Raw genomic sequence first — 22,517 nt, 5'->3', positions numbered from 1 at the left:
TAATCTTGAGTCAGGCCCACTACTGTTGCAAGACAAGGTCTTGGTTGACCTCCAGATCTGCAGGGGAGGCATGGTTTAATGGAACTGTTCCATAAGAGGATTCCTCGCCGTGGGAACGTGTTTCCTCCCTGGAATGAAAGGTGTGTGACAATCAAATAACAATTTTACTACCAAAATATTACTAAGAATTCTCCTCGCCAACAAATCAGAGACAGCTGTAATCGGTATGGCAGCAGAGTTTTAATCTGACTTCCCAGGCTTCTTGTCGCTGTTCGGCATTGCTTTGTCATCTACTAGCTCCTGATTCATTTCCTGCGCTGGGCAAAGAAGGCAGAGTTTGCATGCATTAACTTTGCAGACAGCAAAACGCTTAGTCAAAGTATACTGTGCACATGCCGTCCTTCAACCAAGATATCAACTTTGGCAGTGATTGTATTCAAGGTACTTAAAAGGACTGATACACAGTGTTAATGTGATAAGGTAGATATCATAGCAATTAACTCCTTTTTAACAATTCATGGTATAGCTACAGCAACACCAGTTCAAAAAGTTAACCTGATTGTGACTCTGTAATAAATAATAAAATATTTTTATTTGCTGACAATAGTTTTTTTTTACATTGTGGATAAATCACAACTATTAGTAATAATAACAGATTCCAATAAACTCAAACAAATATGGTAACACACTGAAAAGTGCACTTGATTTCTTAATAATTACTTGTTATATGGCTGCATTGTGATACATTATAACGATTATCAATTACGCTACGGCAAGTAACAAAACCCATGCTTGGCAGACCATGAGGTGAAACAGGTCTGTCTCAAGCCTGATGCTTAATTTTAAATAGACCCCTTGCCCCTTACCCTCAAGTCACACCTTTTATTCCTATCCCCTAGGCACTTTCCCCCCAACCTTCAACTCTCTGCATGAAGAACTGAAACATAAGATAGATCAATTAATTATGGGGACATCTCAACCTTGAGCTTGAGTTGGTAGAATGGTCACCAGATTCTGTACATCCATCCCATTTCAAGGTCAATCTCCACAAGTATATAGGGGGTTTGGTGGTAGGAGAAAGGTGCTAACTAGGGTGCAGGGGCTAGTCGTAGAGGATATACTGAAAAGGCTAAGGGGTGGCTAATGGACCCATCTTTATGGTTGTCAATTTCACCGAAAACAGACCTGCTTTTTTTATTGTCAGCTTATCATGTCTTAAAACAAGGACATATGAAGTTTATCAGTGTTTTTTGTTAAGGCAGTGGAAACCCTTGTTCAAACAAGTGACTGAGGCTGATTGAGGTTTGCTGCGGAATGGGAAAGTCCTAGAGATATGAGTGAGATAGGAGTGGTCGTTGAGAGTATAAAAGGGTTCAGCAGCCCATGGAGCAATGTACAGAGCAACCATGGGCAAACTACTCATCTGCGTTGGTAAGTGGAATTTATTTTGGCTTATTTAGCTTATAACTGTACTATTGGTCTTTATTTCAAACATGTTATTTACATTTTCATTGTAATGACAATTAGCAACATTCAGAGACTATGCTCTATGCTAAGGCTTTGGCTCCCTGTGGAGAAAATTGGCCACTGACGAATGTCCTCTAGCTATGCATTTTGTCTATTCTAATGTGGTCAAATTCTGTTTCTAAGGACTGAGGTTGACAGCACCATGACCCACCTATATTCATGTCTGAGGGGAAGAACTGCACTTTATATCATTATCATTACAGTTCTGAATTATGTTGACTTTAAAAAAAGTTTAATATGACACAAAACCTCTGCCTTTCTCTTCCTCCCTTCTTTATTTCTCTGGCTTTCTCTCACACTATTCTCCTTTTCTCTCTCTCTAGGACTGGCTCTTCTGCTGCATGCACAGCTAGGTACGTTTAAAGTTAATTTCATTTACATGTAGCCAGCATCTAGGTAAGTAGCCAATCAGAGAACAATAACTCGATTTACAGAACATGCCAACCCTGACTCTAAAACCGCCAAACTCCAAACCCTAACATTACTACTACCCTTCCATAGGATCCTCCTACATCCTATCCTGTTATTTCACTAACTGGGGCCAGTACCGGCCAGGAGCAGGCAAGTATTTCCCCACCAACGTGGACCCCTGTCTCTGTGACCATCTGATCTATGCCTTTGCCGGCATGGCCAACAACGAGATCAAGACCTATGAATGGGACGATGAGAAACTCTACGGACAGTTCCAGGCTCTCAAGAACCAGTGAGAGAGAGACACACACATGCACAAACACGCACACACAAACACACACTCAAGCAGGCATGCACACATGCACATACGCATGCAGGCACGCACACACATAGACAAATGCAGGCAAACACTTTCTCATTCAGGCATGTACACACCACAGGAGGTTTGTGGCACCTTAAGTGTGGAGGACGGGCTCGTGGTAAGAGCTGGAGCAGAATTAGTGGAATGGTATCAAATATGTGAAACACATTGTTTCTATTTGATGCCATTCCATTTCCACCATCCCAGATATTTTTATGAGCTTTCTTCCCCTCAGCAGCCTCCCGTGGTGCACACATGCACGCCTAAGCCAGTAATAACCCTAAGTCTTGTATTTGGTAACAGGAACAGCAACCTGAAGACTCTGCTGGCCATTGGAGGATGGAATTTTGGCACTCAGCCGTAAGTGGAGATGCATATAAACATGCAAGTGCACACACACATTTACACACACACCCTGTGTCTGAGCTGTGTGTGTGTGTACCCAGGTTCACAGCAATGGTGTCCAGTGCAGCCAACCGCCAGACGTTCATCAGCAGCGTTATCAAGTTCCTGAGACAGTACCAGTTTGACGGCCTGGACATTGACTGGGAGTATCCCGGATCCAGAGGCTCCCCACCCGCAGACAAGGCCAGATTCACCACCTTGCTGCAGGTTAGACTCAAACACCCATACACATACACACACACACACATGAATGAACAAACATGAATAAACACACACACACGCAGATTAACAATCACACATACAGACACACACACATACACACACAAAATAGCTCATGCATACACAAATGAACACACAGACAGGAATGAACACCTGAACTCCCAAATTAACACACACATCCCTCTGTGCACTGTCTCCCTCTAGGAGCTGATGGCTGCCTTTGAGGCTGAAGGAAAGAACACCAACCTTCCTCGTCTGATGCTGACTGCAGCTGTGGCTGCCGGAAAGGGAACCATCGACACCGGATACCAGATCGCCGAGATTGGATCGTCAGTACATACACACTGGGTCTCATTCATATATTAGTTCTTAGGAAAAATGTGTACATTAAAACATGCATGATCTATCAAATACTTCTTGGCATATTGGAAACTCTTTCTCTCTCCCTCTCAGCGTGTTGGACTACCTGCATGTGATGACCTATGACTTTCATGGATCTTGGGAACACAACACTGGAGAAAACAGCCCTCTGTACAGAGGACCAGCTGATCAGGGAGATTACATCTACTTCGATGTGGTGAGTCTCTCTCTCTGTACCCATCTCTTCCTCTCTCTCTTCCTCTGCTCACCTATCTCTTCCTGCCTATTTAGTTTTGAGCTGAGAGGGAGTAGCACATTTCTTAAAAATTCTCACTACCACATACTGTGTGTGTTCTCAGGACTATGCTATGAAGTACTGGAAGAGCAGTGGTGCCCCCGCTGAGAAGCTCCTGGTTGGATTCCCCACCTACGGCCACACCTTCCAGCTGGCCAGTGGCTCTAACACTGGAGTGGGCGCTCCCGCCACTGGCCCCGGCCCGGCCGGACCATTCACCAGACAGTCTGGCTTCCTTGCCTACTACGAGGTAATTGACACAGGATTAAGATAGGTCTGAAATATCACCCTCTTCCAATCCCTACACAATGCACTACTTGTGTGCTCTTGTCAAAGGAAGTGTCCTGGGGAACAGGGTGTCATTTTGGACACAAACCCCGTGTCTGTTTTTGAGTGATTACATCTGCAGCTTCCTGAATCATGCAACTTGCAACACTAACGTAATTGTGTGTGTGTGTGTCATTAGATCTGCACCTTACTGAAGCAGGGAGCTACCCAGGCCTGGGACTCTGCCCAGATGGTGCCCTACGCCTACACCCAGCAGAACATCTGGGTTGGATATGACAACGTCAAGAGTTACCAGGACAAGGTCTGTGTTTGTGGGGGTGTTTGTCTATTAGAGGAAAGATATAACTAGGGGGTAATGGCATAGCATCCTACTCTGTTACAATAAGCCCAGTAATATATGGAATTAAACAGTAGCTTTTTTCTTCCTGATTTACAGTAGTGAGTGCATACATTTTGTTACGGGTGACCCCAGCCAGAATCGAATCCACCATCCTGTCAATGCAAAATCCATTCCCTACCAACTGAGCAACATAGGGCAAATGATGAAGTTCTATGACCTATACATATTTATCCAATTTCACCCCGTTAAGTAAACCCTCCTCTCCCTTCTGTTTCTCCCCTACAGATCGAGTGGCTGAAGAACACTGGCTTCGGAGGAGCCATGGTGTGGAGTCTGGATCTGGATGACTTCTCTGGAACCTTCTGTGGACAGGGCAGATATCCACTGATCAACACCCTCAAGTCTGGACTGGGAACCGGAGCCGGTGAGTGACAGACACACACAAGCCTGCTTGTACACACAAACGTTCAACAACAACCCTCTCTCACTATCTCAACCAGACCTGGGTTCAAATAGTACTTGAAAAGATTTCAACCCCCTTTCTCTTCTATATTCCCCCACCTCCTATTTCCTCCATATCTCCCAGGTTGTGCCGCCCGTACGGGCCCCATTGCCCCAGTGACACCTGCCCAGCAACCACTCAACCCCCAACAGCCCGGAGGTCAAGGGGGCAGCAGTGGCAGTAGCAGTGGGGGATCTGGCTTCTGCGCCGGCAAGGCTGACGGCATGTACCCTGACCCCACCAATAAGAACAGCTTCTACAATTGTAGCCAGGGCAAGACCTACGACCAGCACTGTGCTGCCGGTCTGGTGTTCGACATTAGCTGCAAGTGCTGCAACTGGGCCTAAAAAAACACGGTTCCCCCCTATTAATGTTTCCTTCCCCCTCTCGTATGTCATGAAGGAGCTGGGTCTAAAGGTTTTGTGGTTGTTAGGTCCACTGTTGTCATGGCCCATTCGAACATCAGCTACACTTAACATTTAAAATCCACTCCAATAAACATCCACCATATAAATTCATCCTGCTGTCTCTGTCACTTTACTTCATCCACACTGTGTGGGTTTAAGTTATTAAACTTCATTGTACTTTGACTGCAAAAAATCAGTTTAGTTTCATACAATTCATTCCACCACAGAGAATCGCAGTAAAAGTCCTTTGTTGCAGTCAAACTTTACCAGGCTTACAGACACGATATAAAATCACACAGAGCTTAGACTGACTCATCATTACCATGACATTTAAAGTTAAGGCACTGACATAAACATATAGACAACAGTAAATAGAAAAGTACTTCAACTTAATGGGAAATCTGTGATTTTCAAAATTGTAAAACAGACAAGACCAAAGTTCAAAGTGAAACGAAGCATTCATAATTGTAAATTCTAATATTCTCACCTTGGTATAAAATACACACATACACTCTCCTGCATTTTTATTTGTACATTGAAGCTAAAACTTTTAATTTGGCTCTGTACTCAATTTGAGATCAAATGTTTTAAATGAGGCGACAGTACACAATGTCACTTATTATTTGAGGGTATTTTCATACATATCTGTTTTACCGTTTAGAAATGAAAGCACTGTATGTATCTAGTCTACCCATTTGAATGTGTCTAGTATTTGGACAAATTCACATGTGTATTAAAGTAGTCAAAAGTTTAGTATTTGGTCACAAATTCCAAGCATGCAATGACTACTTCAAGTTAGTGACTCTACAAACTTGTAGGCTGCATTTGCAGTTTGTTTTGGTTGAGCTTCGGATAATGTTGTGCCCAATAGAAATTCATATTTAAATAATCTGTCATTTTGGAGCCACTTTTAATTTAAATTACATTGTATGCTTCTGAACACTTTTATATTAATATGGATGCTATGATATTTACGGAAATCATGAATGAATCGTGAATAATGATGAGTGAGGGAGTTACAGAGGCATACATATTTATTACCCCATCAAAATTTGACCCCCCTCCCCTGACATTGGTAAGAGTGAGAGGTTAGCACGTTTTGGGGGCATGACCTTTGTGCATCTGTAACTTCTCACTCATCATTATGTACAATTCATTCATGATTATCTGTAATCATGGTAGCATCCACATTAATTAATGTAGAAGTGTTAATTTATTTAGAATAGAAGTGACTCCAAAATGACACAGTACATTATTTACCATTCATTTATATTGGGCACAACATTCCCGAAACACAACCAAAACAAACTGCAAATGCATCAAGCAAGGTTTTAGAGGTTGGCAAGTAGCCTAGCATTTAGAGCGGTTAGAGTGTTGGGCCAGTAACCGAAAAGTTGCTAGTTCAAATCTATGAGCTGACAATGTGGAAATTTAGTCGATCTGCCCTTGAGCAAGGCACTTAATCCTAATTGTTCCAGGATACCCATCAACAATGGCTTATCCTTGGCAACGACCCCACTCTCAGGGGTAGTTGGGATATGCAAGAAACACATTTCCATTTCACTCTCGTACAGGTTGTACATACAGTGAAACAGGACAGATATAAGCACCTCTTATTTTACCTGTTGAGAGTCACAAACTTGATGTATTTGGTCCCATATTTCTAGCATGCAATGACTACAAAACTTTTCACTAAATTCAATACAAGTTAATTTGTCCAAACACTTATGACATCTTGAAATTGGGGGACTTGAAACAAAGGTCTTTCATTTCTAAAAAAGATATGTATGATCATACCCCCAAATAAAAGGTTACATTTTGCACTGTTTGCCTCATAAAACATTTGATCTCAAATCCAAAATGCTGGTGTTTAGAACACAATTAAACATTAGCTTCACTATCCAAACAAATACACCCAGTTTATTAGGTACACCCATCTAGGACTGGGTCTGACCCCCCTTTGCCTTCAGAACATTCTCTGGGCATGGATTCTACAAGGTATTGTCACGAACTGTCTCAAAGCCTGTAACAAAAGGGAGATAAGCCGTAACAAAAGATATATTTATTAACTAAAGCAACTAAGGAAAATATACAATGGTGTGTGTAATCAGTAATCAGTAGTGTAAGTGAGTGTTTTGCATGCATGAATGTGATAATGCAGGGTGTCGAAAAGATGCTAAAGCAAACCACTCAAAAACCACCAAGAAACACAACAAAATCCATAAAGTTGTCTGCATGGAGAGAGTCTCCTCCATGCATGGGGAAGTGGTGTATTAATCCTGGGAGACACCGGGCCCAGGTGTTTCCCATGTAGCTGACGACCCTCCCAACTCCGCCCACCGGCATCCTAATAAGGAAACAAAGAGAGAATACGGCAGACAGAGTGAGAGGGTCGTCACATTCCCGCCCATAAAACCGGGGACCAACAAGGGCCCCAGAACAACGACACAGCCCTCTGCGTCCCAACTTGACAGCTTCTGCGTCCCAAATTGATGAGGGATTACGTGTTCACTTACAGCAACCTTCGCACAGGAAGCAACATATAAGAGGAAAGGAGAAAAAACCAGGAGGGAGCAGACAGGACAGAGAGAACATGACAATACGAACAATGGTCAGTCACGTAAACATTTAGGAACAGGGCGCACGAGAGAGCGCATCAGCATTCACGTTTTCAGTCCCCCGGATGTGCCGCACATCGAGATGGAATGATTGTAAAAATAAACACCATCGCATTATCCTCTGGTTTGGACACATCATGGACCTCAAAAAAGTGAGGGGGTTATGGTCGGTGTAGACCACAATAGGTACTACCCCCCGACCCGACATACACTTCGAAGTGTTGTGGGGCCCAAATGAGTGCTAGCGCTTCCTTTTCAATAACCGAGTAGTTCAACTGATAATCGTTAAACATAGAAAAGAAACTAACAGGCCTCTCAACCCCAGACACATCTGCTTGCAGCAAAACTGCACCTGCCCCCACATGACTAGCATCCACCTGCCAATAGCCTTTTAACAGGTCAAATTTGCTCACAAACTTAGCTGCACCGACTTGATCAACACAGTCCTCCATCCGAGGAAGAGGAAAAGAATCTGGCTTTGTGACACTGTTTACCTTACGGTAGTCCGTACAAAATCGGTTTGTTCCATCCGGTTTACTGACCAAGATACAGGGAGAAGCCCAACTGGAGAAAGAAGGCTCTGCTATCTTACTCTCCAGCATGTACTTGACCTCAACATCCAGACAACGTAGTTTCTCTGAAGAAACTCTATAGAACCGCTGACGAATGGGGTCAGCATCTCCAATGTCAATATCATGTTCTATTAAGGTTGTACGTGTAGGTGTATCAGAAAACAAACCTGGAAATCTCTGAATCAGACCAACCATCTCTTTCCGCCCATCAACAGGTAGGTGAGTGAGAAGACTGTCTAAAATATCCAGTGTTTCTGAATTTTTCTATAGTCAGGACCAGGAACATCTTCTCCTCATGCACAGATCTAGCACGACAAGAACCCAAGGAAACAACGGTATCAGCCAAAAGAACAGGTTTTACCGTCCTCTGTGGACTTCCACTGTTCAGTCTCAGAAGAACGTGCATAATAGGGTTTTAACAGATTTACATTACACAGCTGGTGTGCTTTCCTCCGTTCTGGAGTGGCAACTAGCTAATTTTGCTCTGTGTACTGGCGCACCACTGTATATGGACCTTGAAACTTGGCTTGAAAAGGAGTACTAACAATTGGCAGCAGAGCAAGAACCTGGTCACCCGGACTAAAGTGACGAGGCTCAGTTCGGTGATCAAATATGCCCTTCATCCTCTCCTGTGAAGATGATTTTTTTTTTTTTAATTTCACCTTTATTTAACCAGGTAGGCCAGTTGAGAACAAGTTCTCATTTGCAACTGCGACCTGGCCAAGATAAAGCATAGCAGTGTGAGCAGACAACACAGAGTTACACATGGAATAAACAATTAACAAGTCAATAACACAGTAGAAAACAAAGGGGGGAGTCTATATACAATGTGTGCAAAAGGCATGAGGAGGTAGGCGAATAATTACAATTTTGCAGATTAACACTGGAGTGATAAATGATCAGATGGTCATGTACAGGTAGAGATATTGGTGTGCAAAAGAGCAAGTAAATAAATAAAAACAGTATGGGGATGAGGTAGGTGAAAATGGGTGGGCTATTTACCAATAGACTATGTACAGCAGCAGCGATCGGTTAGCTGCTCAGATAGCTGATGTTTGAAGTTGGTGAGGGAGATAAAAGTCTCCAACTTCAGCGATTTTTGCAATTCGTTCCAGTCACAGGCAGCAGAGTACTGGAACGAAAGGCGGCCAAATGAGGTGTTGGCTTTAGGGATGATCAGTGAGATAACTTGATGATAACTTCTCCTTAGCCATTTCACCGGCGGCGTACAGGCGTCACCGGAAATCACACACATACGATAACAGGGACTGAGGAGGCTCGGGAGACTTCCGTCATCCTGGAGAACAGATAAAAGTCCACGCACCCTATGTCCAAACACAAGGTCATTTGGACTGAAACCCGTGCTCTCCTGTTAAACCTCCCTAGCGGCTAACAGTAACCAAGGCAACCCCTCCTCTCAATCCTTATCCATCTCAGTACAATAAGCTCTCAACAAAGACTGAAGTGTTTGATGGAAACGTTCCAGTGCTCCTTGACTTTGCGCGTGATAGGCGCTAGACAAATTGTGTTTAATATGGAGCTGTTACAGAACCTGACTAAACAGATTAGAGGTGAAATTAGATCCTTGATCACTCTGAATGACCTTAGGGATTCCAAACAATGAGAGAAACTGAGTCAAAGCGTTTAACAGACTTAGTCGTGATAGATCGGAGAGGATAGGCAGCAGGAAACCTAGTGGTCTGACACATCACAGTGAACAGGTAACTGCTACCCTTTTTAGAACGAGGCAGAGGACCCACACAGTCAATAATCAGATACTCAAAAGGTTGGCTGAGTACAGGAATAGGAAACAAGGGTACCGGCTTAATAGCTTGATTAGGCTTACCAGTTAATTGACAGGTGTGACAAGTTTTGATAAAATCAGGAACATCCCTCTTTAATCTAGGCCAAAAGAAATGTCTTAATATGCGAGTGCAGGTTTTCCTCACCCCCATATGTCCAGCAACATCGCTGTGAGAAGTTTCCAACACCAACTCACGAAGCTTAACTGGTACAACAACCTGACTAATTGCCTCCCCCAAAAAACAACTATCATGAGACACCCACTTTCTCATCAGGACATCCTCTTGGAGAAAATAGCCATGGGCGACATCTCCCAACTGTCCTACAGGCACAATTTGGTCACGCAACTCTTCTAACGTGGAGTCATCCCGTTGCGCATTGATTAGATCTGAGCGGGTTACAGATAACGGAACAGGGAAAACAGTGACATACATGTTTGTATTATTATCATTCGTCGGCGCAGTGACCAGTTCGCCACGGCCCATAGAACGTGTCACTGCACACGCAGAGAACACCTCTGGGAAACTCTGTACACTCATCAGGAATCCCAACAAATGACGGCTTGGTGGAAACCACTAGAGATGGAAACACGACAGGCCATACACGCTCACCAGCCAAGTTATTCCCAAGGATAACGTCGATACCCTCAATAGGCAACGAAGGACGCACCCCCACAACAACTTCACCAGTCCACAATCCAACATCAGTTTATGCAATGGAACTGACAGAGTGTTCAAACCTATTCCCCTAATTAGAACACTATTCCCCAAATCAGTCTCAGCAGAAAAGGGTAACACAGACTCCAACACAAATGATTCAGAGGCACCTGTGTCTCTCAGGATCTTCACTGGCACTAGGTCTTTACTTCCTAACATCGACACAAAACCTTCCGTAATGAAAGGTTAATAGTCTGGATCAATAAGAATGTCTCAGGGTCCTTTTCATTAAACTGAGGCAATAACCGTAAGTTCCCAACAATATCAAATGTCTCTGGGGCACGACCAAAAGAGGAACTACACCTAGGTAAATCTGGGTCACCTTCCCAGAACAAACTCTCCCCTGAGATCTTTCCTTCACTAACCAACTCTATACGTTCTTGTTGCAACTCTTGTTTAAATGCCAATTCCTTTTTTAGCACGCTCCATATCTTGTTTAAATGCCAATTCCTTTTCAAACTTTACACGATCATGCTGCGATCGATCATGCTCTCTCTTTTCTTACGTTCATGCTGCCGATCATGCTTCTCTTTTCATGCTCTCTTTTCTTACGTTCATGCTCTAGCTTCTCACAATCGTTCATGCTGCCGATCATGCTTTTCTCGTTTTGCCGATCATGCTCTCTTTTCTTACGTTCATGCTGCCGATCATGCTCTCTTTTCTTATGCCGATGCTCTTTTCTTCGTTCGTTCATGCTGCCGATCATGATCTGCTCTTTTCTTACGTTCATGCTGCCGATCATGCTCTCTTTTCTTACGTTCATGCTGCCGATCATTCCCTCTTTTCTTACGTTCATGTTGCCGATCATGCTCTAGCTGTAACAGAAGCAGTTATTTCTGCTGTTCAAAAAGGCTACTAGGACTAACTGATGGAATGGCCATTGTAACGTTATGGGGAGACGACAAGTCCTCAGCAGAGGCTGCCCCAGTGGTAACTTCAAGAATACCACTCTCCATCAGATTGGCCTTCAATATCAACTTAATAGAATTCTTTAAACGTTTATCACTAATTTCAACCTTGTAGTGTTCAGCGATCTTCAACAGCTGTTCTTTAGTACCTAAATCTAACAATTCCTCTGATGGAAAGCGAATGAACTCATCTACATAAGACGCCATAGTCACAAAAAAAAAATTCTCACTCTTCCCCTCTGCTGAGCACACCAGACCACAACCCGAGAATTGACAATCACCCTGAGCACCACAGAAGAGAGATGAGATATGGAGCTTCCCCAAAACCTACAATAACTCAACCCTAGTCTTCGTGCGGATTTGCGGGGGGGAATTTATGCAAGGTAGCCCGCTGGCAAGGAAATAGAACTCCCCAGCATGCTGGCAAATTCCACCAAGCCACGGATGTGCCCCCGAGACAACTGCTCAGTCCACAGACACACCACACAAAAATAACAAACATTAACCATGCCCAACATATTCCAAAAAATGAAACATGTCGCTAAGCCTATCAGGGGAAAAAGGCTATAGCTCCGGGTAGCAAGTTCCACTACCCTACCCAAATCTCCCACCGAGGTACACAGCCGATTAGTCACCTCAGACTGACGTCCCAACGGAAAGTAGAACAAACGTTTCCAGGCTAGGCAGGGCCTGGAAACTAACCATTATACTCTCTCCAACGCAGCACACAACCCAAACAACAAAGGCAACCAATACTGGGCCTATCAAACGCAAACCAAACACATACCTCCACGGTCTCCCAAACCAATAGTTCAAAGATCCCAGATGAGCCCCCACTTGTCACGAACCAGCTCAAAGCCCTAAACAAAAGGGAGACAACATGGAGATAAGGCGTAACAAAATATATATTTATTAACTAAAGCAACTAAGGAAAATATACAATGGCAAGTGAGTGTAAGTGAGTGTTTTGCATGCATGAATGTGATAATGCAGGGTGTTGAAAAGATGCTAACGCAAACAACTCAAAAACCACCAAGAAACACAACAAAATCCATAAAGGTGTCTGCATGGAGAGAGTCTCCTCCATGCATGGGGAAGTGGCGTATTTATCCTGGGAGACACCGGGCCCAGGTGTTTCCCATGTAGCTGACGACCCTCCCAACTCCGCCCACTGGCATCCTAATAAGGAAACAAAGAGAGAATACGGCAGACAGGGTGGGAGGGTCGTCACAGTATTGGAAAAGGCGTAGTTCCGCCTTCTTCACCACAATGTCTGTGTGGGTGGACCATTTCAGTCTGTCTGTGATGTGTATGCCGAGGAACTTAAAACTTTCCACCTTCTCCACTGTTGTCCCTTCGATGTGGATAGGGGGGTGCTCCCTCTGCTGATTTTCTTCTTTGGCTCGTTAACATTGAGGTAGAGGTTGTTTTCCTGACACCACACTTTGAGTACCCTCACCTCCTCCTTGTAGGCTGTCTCGTCATTCTTGGTAATCAAGCCCACTACTGTTGTGTGTCTGCAAACTGATGATTGAGTTGGAGGCGTGCATAGCCATGCAGTCATGGAAGAACAGGGAGTACAGGATTGGGCTGAGCACGCACCCTTGAGTTGAGGGTCAGCGAAGTAGAGATGTTGTTTCTTACCTTCACCACCTGGAGGCGGCCCGTCATAAAGTCTAAGACCCAATTGCACAAGGCGGGGTTGAGGCCCAGGGCCTCCAGCTTGATGATGACCTTGGAGAGTACTATGGTTATGAATGCTGAGCTGTAGTCAATGAACAGCATTCTTACATAAGTATTCCTCTTGTCCAGATTGGATGGGGCAGTGTGCAGTGTGATTGCGATTGCATAGTCTGTGGACCTGTACGGGATGTATGCAAACTGAAGTGGGGCTAGGGTGGTGTTAATGTAATTTCACAGTTGCAATATGTTTTCTTTAATTGAATTAACTTTGTCTATTTTATGAGAATCTGTAAGATTCTTATTTGCATAAAATTGACAGAGACCAGTCTTATCAAAAATAGATAATAGTATTTATTCTCGGAGCGAGCTGCCATGTAACCACGAACAACAGTTTATATACAAAATATGACGTCATAGGTTATAAAATATTCTTTCTCCCAACAGTTCAAAAGTTCATTCGAGATAAACCTTCTGAAGTTTTCATCCATCACCATTCAGCAGACAGATCCAGCTAATGGAAAACCTAAGAAAACACAAACGGAATATCTAAACATCCCAGAGCTAAGTTGAGTCGGTTCAACCATAGTTTAACGACCCTTTCTGCTTACTTAAAAACCCACAATTCCAGTCTTCTCCAACCTGGCTGGAATGGTATTTATTTAATTTAATTAGCCCCTGTTTCATGCTCCACAGTCCCTCACTTATGAATTCATATTGTTAATCAGATATAATAAACAGTTCTATTTAAAATGGGGATATTGTTTAGTCATTATTCATAAAATTCCTAACAGGTGGCCGGCAAGGTGGAGATGATATGATCCTTGACTAGTCTCTCAAAGCACTTCATGATAAAAGAGGTGAGTGCTACGGTGCAGTAGTCATTTAGGTCAATTACTTTGCCTTCTTGGGTACAAGAACAATGGTGGCCATCTTGAAGCATGTGGGGACAGCAGACTGGGATAGGGAGCGATTGAATATGTCCTTAAACACACCAGCCAGCTGGTCTGCGTATTCTCTGAGGACATGGCTAGGGATGCCATCAAGGCCATGAGCCTTGCGAGGGTTAACACGTTTAAATGTTTTATTCTCGACGGATACGGAGAAGGAGAGGGGGGGGGGTGTAGTTCTTGTTAACAGGCCGCAACAGTGACACTGTATTATCCTCAAAGCGGGCAATGAAAGTGCTACGTTTTTCTGGAAGCATGACATCGGAACATATCCCAGTCCGTGTGATCAAAACAATCTTGAAGCGTGGATTCCGATTGTTCAGACCAGCGTTGAATGATTCTAGTCACTGGTACATCATGTTTGAGTTTCTGCCTATAAGACAGTTGGAGGAAGATGGTGTCGTGGTTGGATTTGCCGAAGGGAGGGCGGGGGAATTTAGCGTTCAGAGAGGCAAAACTGATAAAATCATGTACTCAGCGTAACTTGTCATGGAAATTGCAAGATTATGTTATAATGCTTGTATTGCATTATAATGGTTGTTTTATTTGACAGAATAGAGTATTCTGTTAACTATTTTGTGTGTGTTCTACTGAGAATGGACCTCTATGAGATAACACTGACAGAGGAGATTTAAGATGTCTTTGGGTGATAAAACCTAAAGAGCATTCCAGAGAACATAAGGTAATGTTTTTTTTGTACCAGGGTGAGATGGTTCCAGTTTGGAGTAGGATGACCAGACACTGGTCTATACAATGAAAACTCTTGACACAGCAGTTGCTGTCTGCTATGTATTATAGATATCTTTCATACAAATCTTAACCTTGTGACCATTCTATGTATCTGTTGTTCGTCATGTAGTTTGAGACGGGTGTATCTTGGCTATAAAAGATCTTTGTACTTTTGTTTTATCACTCAACGGATCATTAGAAAATGGTGAATCGTTGAAAGTCATTGCTATCGCAAAGCTCTTATTATTAAAGATGTAGTTTAAGTATAACTCTGACTCGTGTGTTATGTTTGTCTCTCCTCATTTGATAAGACAGAAATTAACCACCACAATTGACGACCCAGATGGGACCCGAATCTTCACTTGGTGACTGCTCCCGATGATCTGGGCAAATCGTGCACGAGGGATCCCTCAAACTTGAGATCTCAGGGAAACCACACTTTGGGAACGAAGCAGATGGACCCACCTTTGATCTGAGAGACAGCGAGCCGAGTGGATACCACATCTCAAACGTAGTTTTTTTTTAAAGAAAGAGGTGAGCAAACCACACTTGAAGTTGAGTTTTTAGAAAAGCCTCTGTTACGTAGGCTCCGAGTGTGTGTTCCTGTGTGAGGGGGGCACCTTGGAGGCATAAGCAGGGCCGAGTCAGTGGAGGATGATCTGAGAGTTAGTCGACTCAGACACCTATCATTGGTTGGTTGCTGGTGACCTAGAGCCATCCTGACACTGAATTGATCACAGTGGGGATTGGTGTTGTCTGCAGGGGTGAGGGGCCAGGGTGACTGTGGATTCTGTGTGGAGCACGGTACTTGGTGATGCCCTATTGGAAGAAGGACCTCGTTCTGAAAGTGTCTAAGTGTTATGGGATTTTTTTTATGAATAATGACTAAATTATATCCCATAACACTTAGACACTTCAACGAAGAACCATAACTAACAGAATACTACCCTGTCACTGTATGATTGTATGAAACTTACTTAGAATCATAAAACTAAATCCAATGGGTGTAGTTTTAGTCAAGAATTAGAACAAGGAGTTTCTGTTCCTTTTTTAGTATGTAAGCAGGGTGTAAGTGAGAAACAAAATGGAGCTATCATCAGACAGGCAGGAATACTGTGTTCCTTACAGGACATTCTGTCCCCACCCAGGGAGGGGAGAGACCTTGGGCTTGTAGTAGATTGTTTAACAGGTGGCAGACTATTTTTGAGTAGGAGAAGACTTGTGAACTATGTTGCCATTGTATCTGAGAGGAGGAGGGACATTTATGACGAAATGTGAGGTATATAGACCAATGTACCGGAAATGATGGGGAGAGCTCTCTAAATAAACATTCCTGACAGTTGTAGCTGCGCCTCTGTCTGTTTCATTTTAAGAAGAACCTTACAAATTCTTAGTAGCAGACAGAGTATTTTAATTGAATTGGTTAACTTCTTATGGCTGCATGGGCAGTATTGAGTAGCTTGGATGAAAAGGTGCCCAGAGTAAACGGCCAGCTCCTCAGTCTCAGTTGCTAAAATATGCATATTATTATTAGTATTGGATAGAAAACACTCTAAAGGTTCCAAAACTGTCAAAATATTGTCTGTGAGTATAACAGAACTGATATTGCAGGCGAAACCCTGAGGAAAATCAAACCAGGAAGTGGCTTCTATTTTGAAAACTCCATGTTCCATAGCCTGCCTTTGCTCCATTTAAAGGGATATCAACCAGATTCCTTTCCCTATCGCTTCCTCAAGGTGTCAACAGTCTTCAGACATAGTTTCAGGCTTTTATTTTGAAAAATGAGCCAGAAAGATAACATTGCGTCAGGTGTTCGCATGAGTTTTGCTCGCGCAACAGAGTTTGGGCAGCCATTGCCTTTCCCTCTCCTACTGAAAAATACAGTTTTGCTTGATATATTATCGATTATATATTTTAAAAACAACCAGAGGATTTATTATAAAAAACGTTTGACATGTTTCTAAATCAAATCAAATCAAATCAAATTTTATTTGTCACATACACATGGTTAGCAGATGTTAATGCGAGTGTAGCGAAATGCTTGTGCTTCTAGTTCCGACAATGCAGTAATAACCAACAAGTAATCTAACTAACAATTCCAAAACTACTGTCTTATACACAGTGTAAGGGGATAAAGAATATGTACATAAGGATATATGAATGAGTGATGGTACAGAGCAGCATAGGCAAGATACAGTAGATGGTATCGAGTACAGTATATACATATGAGATGAGTATGTAAACAAAGTGGCATAGTTAAAGTGGCTAGTGATACATGTATTACATAAGGATGCAGTCGATGATATAGAGTACAGTATATACGTATGCATATGAGATGAATAATGTAGGGTAAGTAACATTATATAAGGTTGCATTGTTTAAAGTGGCTAGTGATATATTTACATCATTTCCCATCAATTCCCATTATTAAAGTGGCTGGAGTTGAGTCAGTGTCAGTGTCAGTGTGTTGGCAGCAGCCACTCAATGTTAGTGGTGGCTGTTTAACAGTCTGATGGCCTTGAGATAGAAGCTGTTTTTCAGTCTCTCGGTCCCAGCTTTGTTTCTGTGGACATTACGGAAACTATTTGGAATTTGTCAGCGTTGTCATGACCGCTCTTTCCTGTGGATTTCTGAACAACGCGCCAAACAAATGGGGTATTTTGGATATAAAAATAATCTTTATGGAACAAAAGGAACATTTATTGTGTAACTGGGAGTCTCGTGAGTGAAAACATCCGAAGATCATCAAAGGTGAACAATTAATTGGATTGCTTTTCTGATTTTTGTGACTAAACTACTTGAAGCTAGGTGTTAAGCCTGATGCCTAATTTTAAATAGACCCCTTCCCCCTTACCCTCAAGTCACACCTTTTAGTCCTATCCCCTAGGCACTTCCCCCCAACCTTCAACTCACTGCTAGAAGAACTGAAACATAAGATAGATCAATTAATTATGGGGACATCTCAACCTTGAGCTTGAGTTGGTAGAATGGTCACCATATTCTGTACATCCATCCCATTCCAAGGGCAATCTCCACAATTATATAGGGGGTTTGGTGGTGGGATAAAGGTGCTAACTAGGGTGCAGGGGCTAGTCGTAGGGGCTAGTCGTAGAGGATATACTGAAGAGGCTAAGGGGTGGCTAATGGACCCATCTTTATGGTTGTCAATTTCACCAAAAACAGACCTGCTTTTTTTATCGTCAGCTTATCATGTCTTAAAACAAAGACATATGCTTATCAGTGTTTTTGTTAAGGCAGTGGAAACCCTTGTTCAAACAAGTGACTGAGGCTGATTGAGGTTTGCTGCAGAATGGGAAAGTCCTAGAGTTATGAGTGAGATAGGAGTGGTCGTTGAGAGTATAAAAGGGTTCAGCAGCCCATGGAGCAATGTACAGAGCAACCATGGGCAAACTACTCATCTGCGTTGGTAAGTGGAATTTATTTTGGCTTATTTAGCTTATAACTGTACTATTGCTCTTTATTTCAAACATGTTATTTACATTTTCATTGTAATGACAATTAGCAACATTCAGAGATGCCTCTTAGCTCTATGCTAAGGCTTTGGCTCCCTGTGGAGAAAATTGGCCACTGACGAATGTCCTCTAGTTATACATTTTGTCTATGCTAATGTGGTCAAATTCTGTTTCTAAGGACTGAGGTTGACAGCACCATGACCCACCTATATTCATGTCAGAGGGGAAGAACTGCACTTTATATCATTATCATTACAGTTCTGAATTATGTTGACTTTAAAAAAAGTTTAATATGACACAAAACCTCTGCCTTTCTCTTCCTCCCTTCTTTATTTCTCTGGCTTTCTCTCACACTATTCTCCCTTTCTCTCTCTCTAGGACTGGCTCTCCTGCTGCATGCACAGCTAGGTACGTTTAAAGTTAATTTCATTGACATGTAGCCAGCATCTAGGTAAGTAGCCAAACGGAGAACAATAACTCGATTTACAGAACATGCCAACCCTGACTCTAAATCCGCCAAACTCCAAACTCTAACATTACTACTACCCTTCCATAGGATCCTCCTACATCCTATCCTGTTATTTCACTAACTGGGGCCAGTACCGGCCAGGAGCAGGCAAGTATTTCCCCACCAACGTGGACCCCTGTCTCTGTGACCATCTGATCTATGCCTTTGCCGGCATGGCCAACAACGAGATCAAGACCTATGAATGGGACGATGAGAAACTCTACGGACAGTTCCAGGCTCTCAAGAACCAGTGAGAGAGAGACACACACAAACACACACACACACAAACACACACTCAAGCAGGCATGCACACATGCACATACGCATGCATGCATGCAGGCACGCACACACATAGACAAATGCAGGCAAACACTTTCTCATTCAGGCATGCACACACCACAGGAGGTTTGTGGCACCTTAAGTGTGGAGGACGGGCTCGTGGTAAGGGCTGGAGCAGAATTAGTGGAATGGTATCAAATATGTGAAACACATTGTTTCTATGTGTTTGATGCCATTCCATTTCCACCATCCCAGATATTTTTATGAGCTTTCTTCCCCTCAGCAGCCTCCCGTGGTGCACACATGCACGCCTAAGCCAGGAATAACCCTAAGTCTTGTATTTGGTAACAGGAACAGCAACCTGAAGACTCTGCTGGCCATTGGAGGATGGAATTTTGGCACTCAGCCGTAAGTGGAGATGCATATAAACATGCAAGTGCACACACACATTTACACACACACCCTGTGTCTGAGCTGTGTGTGTGTATCCAGGTTCACAGCAATGGTGTCCAGTGCAGCCAACCGCCAGACGTTCATCAGTAGCGTTATCAAGTTCCTGAGACAGTACCAGTTTGACGGCCTGGACATTGACTGGGAGTATCCCGGAACCAGAGGCTCCCCACCCGCAGACAAGGCCAGATTCACCACCTTGCTGCAGGTTAGACTCAAACACCAATACACATACACACACACACACACACACATGAATGAACTAACAGTGAATAAACACACACACACGCAGATTAACAATCACACATACAGACACATATACACACAAAATAGCTCATGCATACACAAATGAACACACAGACAGGAATGAACACCTGAACTCCCAAATTAACACACACATCCCTCTGTGCACTGTCTCCCTCTAGGAGCTGATGGCTGCCTTTGAGGCTGAAGGAAAGAACACCAACCGTCCTCGTCTGATGCTGACTGCAGCTGTGGCTGCCGGAAAGGGAACCATCGACACCGGATACCAGATCGCCGAGATTGGATCGTCAGTACATACACACTGGGTCTCATTCATATATTAGTTCTTAGGACAAAATGTGTACATTAAAACATGCATGATCTATCAAATACTTCTTGGCATATTGGAAACTCTTTCTCTCTCTCTTCCTCTTTCTCTCCCTCTCTCTCTCTCCCTCTCAGCGTGTTGGACTACCTGCATGTGATGAGCTATGACTTTCATGGATCTTGGGAACACAACACTGGAGAAAACAGCCCTCTGTACAGAGGACCAGCTGATCAGGGAGATGACATCTACTCCGATGTGGTGAGTCTCTCTCTCTGTACCCATCTCTTCCTCTCTCTCTTCCTCTGCTCACCTATCTCTTCCTGCCTATTTAGTTTTGAGCTGAGAGGGAGTAGCACATTTCTTAAAAATTCTCACTACCACATACTGTGTGTGTTCTCAGGACTATGCTATGAAGTACTGGAAGAGCAGTGGTGCTCCCGCTGAGAAGCTCCTGGTTGGATTCCCCACCTACGGCCACACCTTCCAGCTGGCCAGTGGCTCTAACACTGGAGTGGGCGCTCCCGCCACTGGCCCTGGCCCGGCCGGACCATTCACCAGACAGTCTGGCTTCCTGGCCTATTATGAAGTAATTGACACAGGATTAAGATAGGTCTGAAATATCACCCTCTTCCAATCCCTACACAATTCACTACTTGTGTGCTCTTGTCAAAGGTAGTGTCCTGGGGAACAGGGTGTCATTTTGGATGCAAACCCAGTGTATGTTTTTGAGTGATTACATCTGCAGCTTCCTGAATCATGCAACTTGCAACCCTAACGTAATTGTGTGTGTGTGTGCCATTAGATCTGCACCTTACTGAAGCAGGGAGCTACCCAGGCCTGGGACTCTGCCCAGATGGTGCCCTACGCCTACACCCAGCAGAACATCTGGGTTGGATATGACAACGTCAAGAGTTACCAGGACAAGGTCTGTGTTTGTGGGGGTGTTTGTCTGTTGGAGGAAAGATATAACTAGGGGGTAATGGCGTAGCATCCTACTCTGTTACAATAAGCCCAGTAATATATGGAATTAAACAGTAGCTTTTTTCTTCATGATTTAGTGTAGTTAGTGCATACATTTTGTTACGGGTGACCCCAGCCAGAATCAAATCCACCATCCTGTCATTGCAAAATCCATTCCCTACCAACTGAGCAACATAGGGCAAATGATGAAGTTCTATGACCTATACATATTTATCCAATTTCACCCCGTTAAGTAAACCCTCCTCTCCCTTCTGTTTCTCCCCTACAGATCGAGTGGCTGAAGAAGACTGGCTTCGGAGGAGCCATGGTGTGGAGTCTGGATCTGGATGACTTCTCTGGAACCTTCTGTGGACAGGGCAGATATCCACTGATCAACACCCTCAAGTCTGGACTGGGAACCGGAGCTGGTGAGAGACAGACACACACAAGCCTGCTTGTACACACAAACGTTCAACAACAACCCTCTCTCACTATCTCAACCAGACCTGGGTTCAAATAGTAGTTGAAAAGATTTCAACCCCCTTTCTCTTCTATATTCCCCCACCTCCTATTTCCTCCATATCTCCCAGGTTGTGCCACCCGTACGGCCCCATTGCCCCAGTGATACCTGCCCAGCAACCAGCCTGGAGGTCAAGGGGGCAGCAGTGGCAGTAGCAGTGGGGGATCTGGCTTCTGCGCCGGCAAGGCTGACGGCATGTACCCTGACCCCACCAATAAGAACAGCTTCTACAATTGTAGCCAGGGCAAGACCTACGACCAGCACTGTGCTGCCGGTCTGGTGTTCGACATCAGCTGCAAGTGCTGCAACTGGGCCTAAAAAAACCATGGTTCCCCCCTATTAATGTTTCCTTCCCCCTCTCGTATGTCATGAAGGAGCTGGGTCTAAAGGTTTTGTGGTTGTTAGGTCCACTGTTGTCATGGCCCATTCTAACATCAGCTCCACTTAATTAACATTTAAAATCCACTCCAATAAACATCCACCATATAAATTCATCCTGCTGTCTCTGTCACTTTACTTCATCCACACTGTGTGGGTTTTAGTTATTAAACTTCATTGCACTTTGACGACAAAAAATCAGTAATCTACAAATCACCTTGCATCCCACATAGCTAGTCATTATCTGAACAAGATTAGCAATTCTGCTCCTTGCCTTCTCAACTGAT

The 22,517-nt window shown here is 43.6% G+C and overlaps 2 protein-coding genes across 3 annotated transcripts; both read left to right on the top strand.

Moving 5' to 3' along the window:
- The first annotated feature begins 1,391 nt into the window (after positions 1-1,391).
- On the top strand, positions 1,392-22,346 carry LOC112244840 (acidic mammalian chitinase-like). Of its 2 annotated transcripts, XM_042299218.1 has the most exons (12): positions 1,392-1,431; positions 1,851-1,880; positions 2,029-2,230; positions 2,603-2,659; positions 2,746-2,911; positions 3,128-3,252; positions 3,377-3,500; positions 3,643-3,828; positions 4,045-4,167; positions 4,492-4,630; positions 4,793-4,867; positions 21,983-22,346. In XM_042299218.1, exons 1-12 carry the CDS (start codon positions 1,392-1,394, stop codon positions 22,168-22,170), a joined length of 1,455 nt encoding a protein of 484 aa, XP_042155152.1. In that variant the 3' UTR covers positions 22,171-22,346. The 2 variants fall into 2 exon arrangements, with proteins under 2 accessions (XP_042155152.1, XP_042155151.1); XM_042299217.1 differs by lacking the exon at positions 21,983-22,346 and having other exon boundaries at positions 4,793-5,226.
- Positions 18,430-22,053, top strand: LOC112244796 (acidic mammalian chitinase-like). Its single transcript, XM_042299224.1, has 11 exons — positions 18,430-18,518; positions 18,943-18,972; positions 19,121-19,322; positions 19,703-19,759; positions 19,844-20,009; positions 20,227-20,351; positions 20,507-20,630; positions 20,773-20,958; positions 21,175-21,297; positions 21,622-21,760; positions 21,923-22,053. The coding sequence occupies exons 1-11, from the start codon at positions 18,479-18,481 to the stop codon at positions 21,955-21,957; spliced, it is 1,227 nt and encodes a 408-aa protein (XP_042155158.1). The 5' UTR covers positions 18,430-18,478; the 3' UTR covers positions 21,958-22,053.
- Positions 22,347-22,517: the final 171 nt, after the last annotated feature.

This window comes from Oncorhynchus tshawytscha, linkage group LG02, assembly GCF_018296145.1.
Source record: "Oncorhynchus tshawytscha isolate Ot180627B linkage group LG02, Otsh_v2.0, whole genome shotgun sequence".
In the NCBI taxonomy this organism is placed as follows: Eukaryota; Metazoa; Chordata; class Actinopteri; order Salmoniformes; family Salmonidae; genus Oncorhynchus; species Oncorhynchus tshawytscha.
This window is presented reverse-complemented; position numbering and strand designations above follow the sequence as displayed.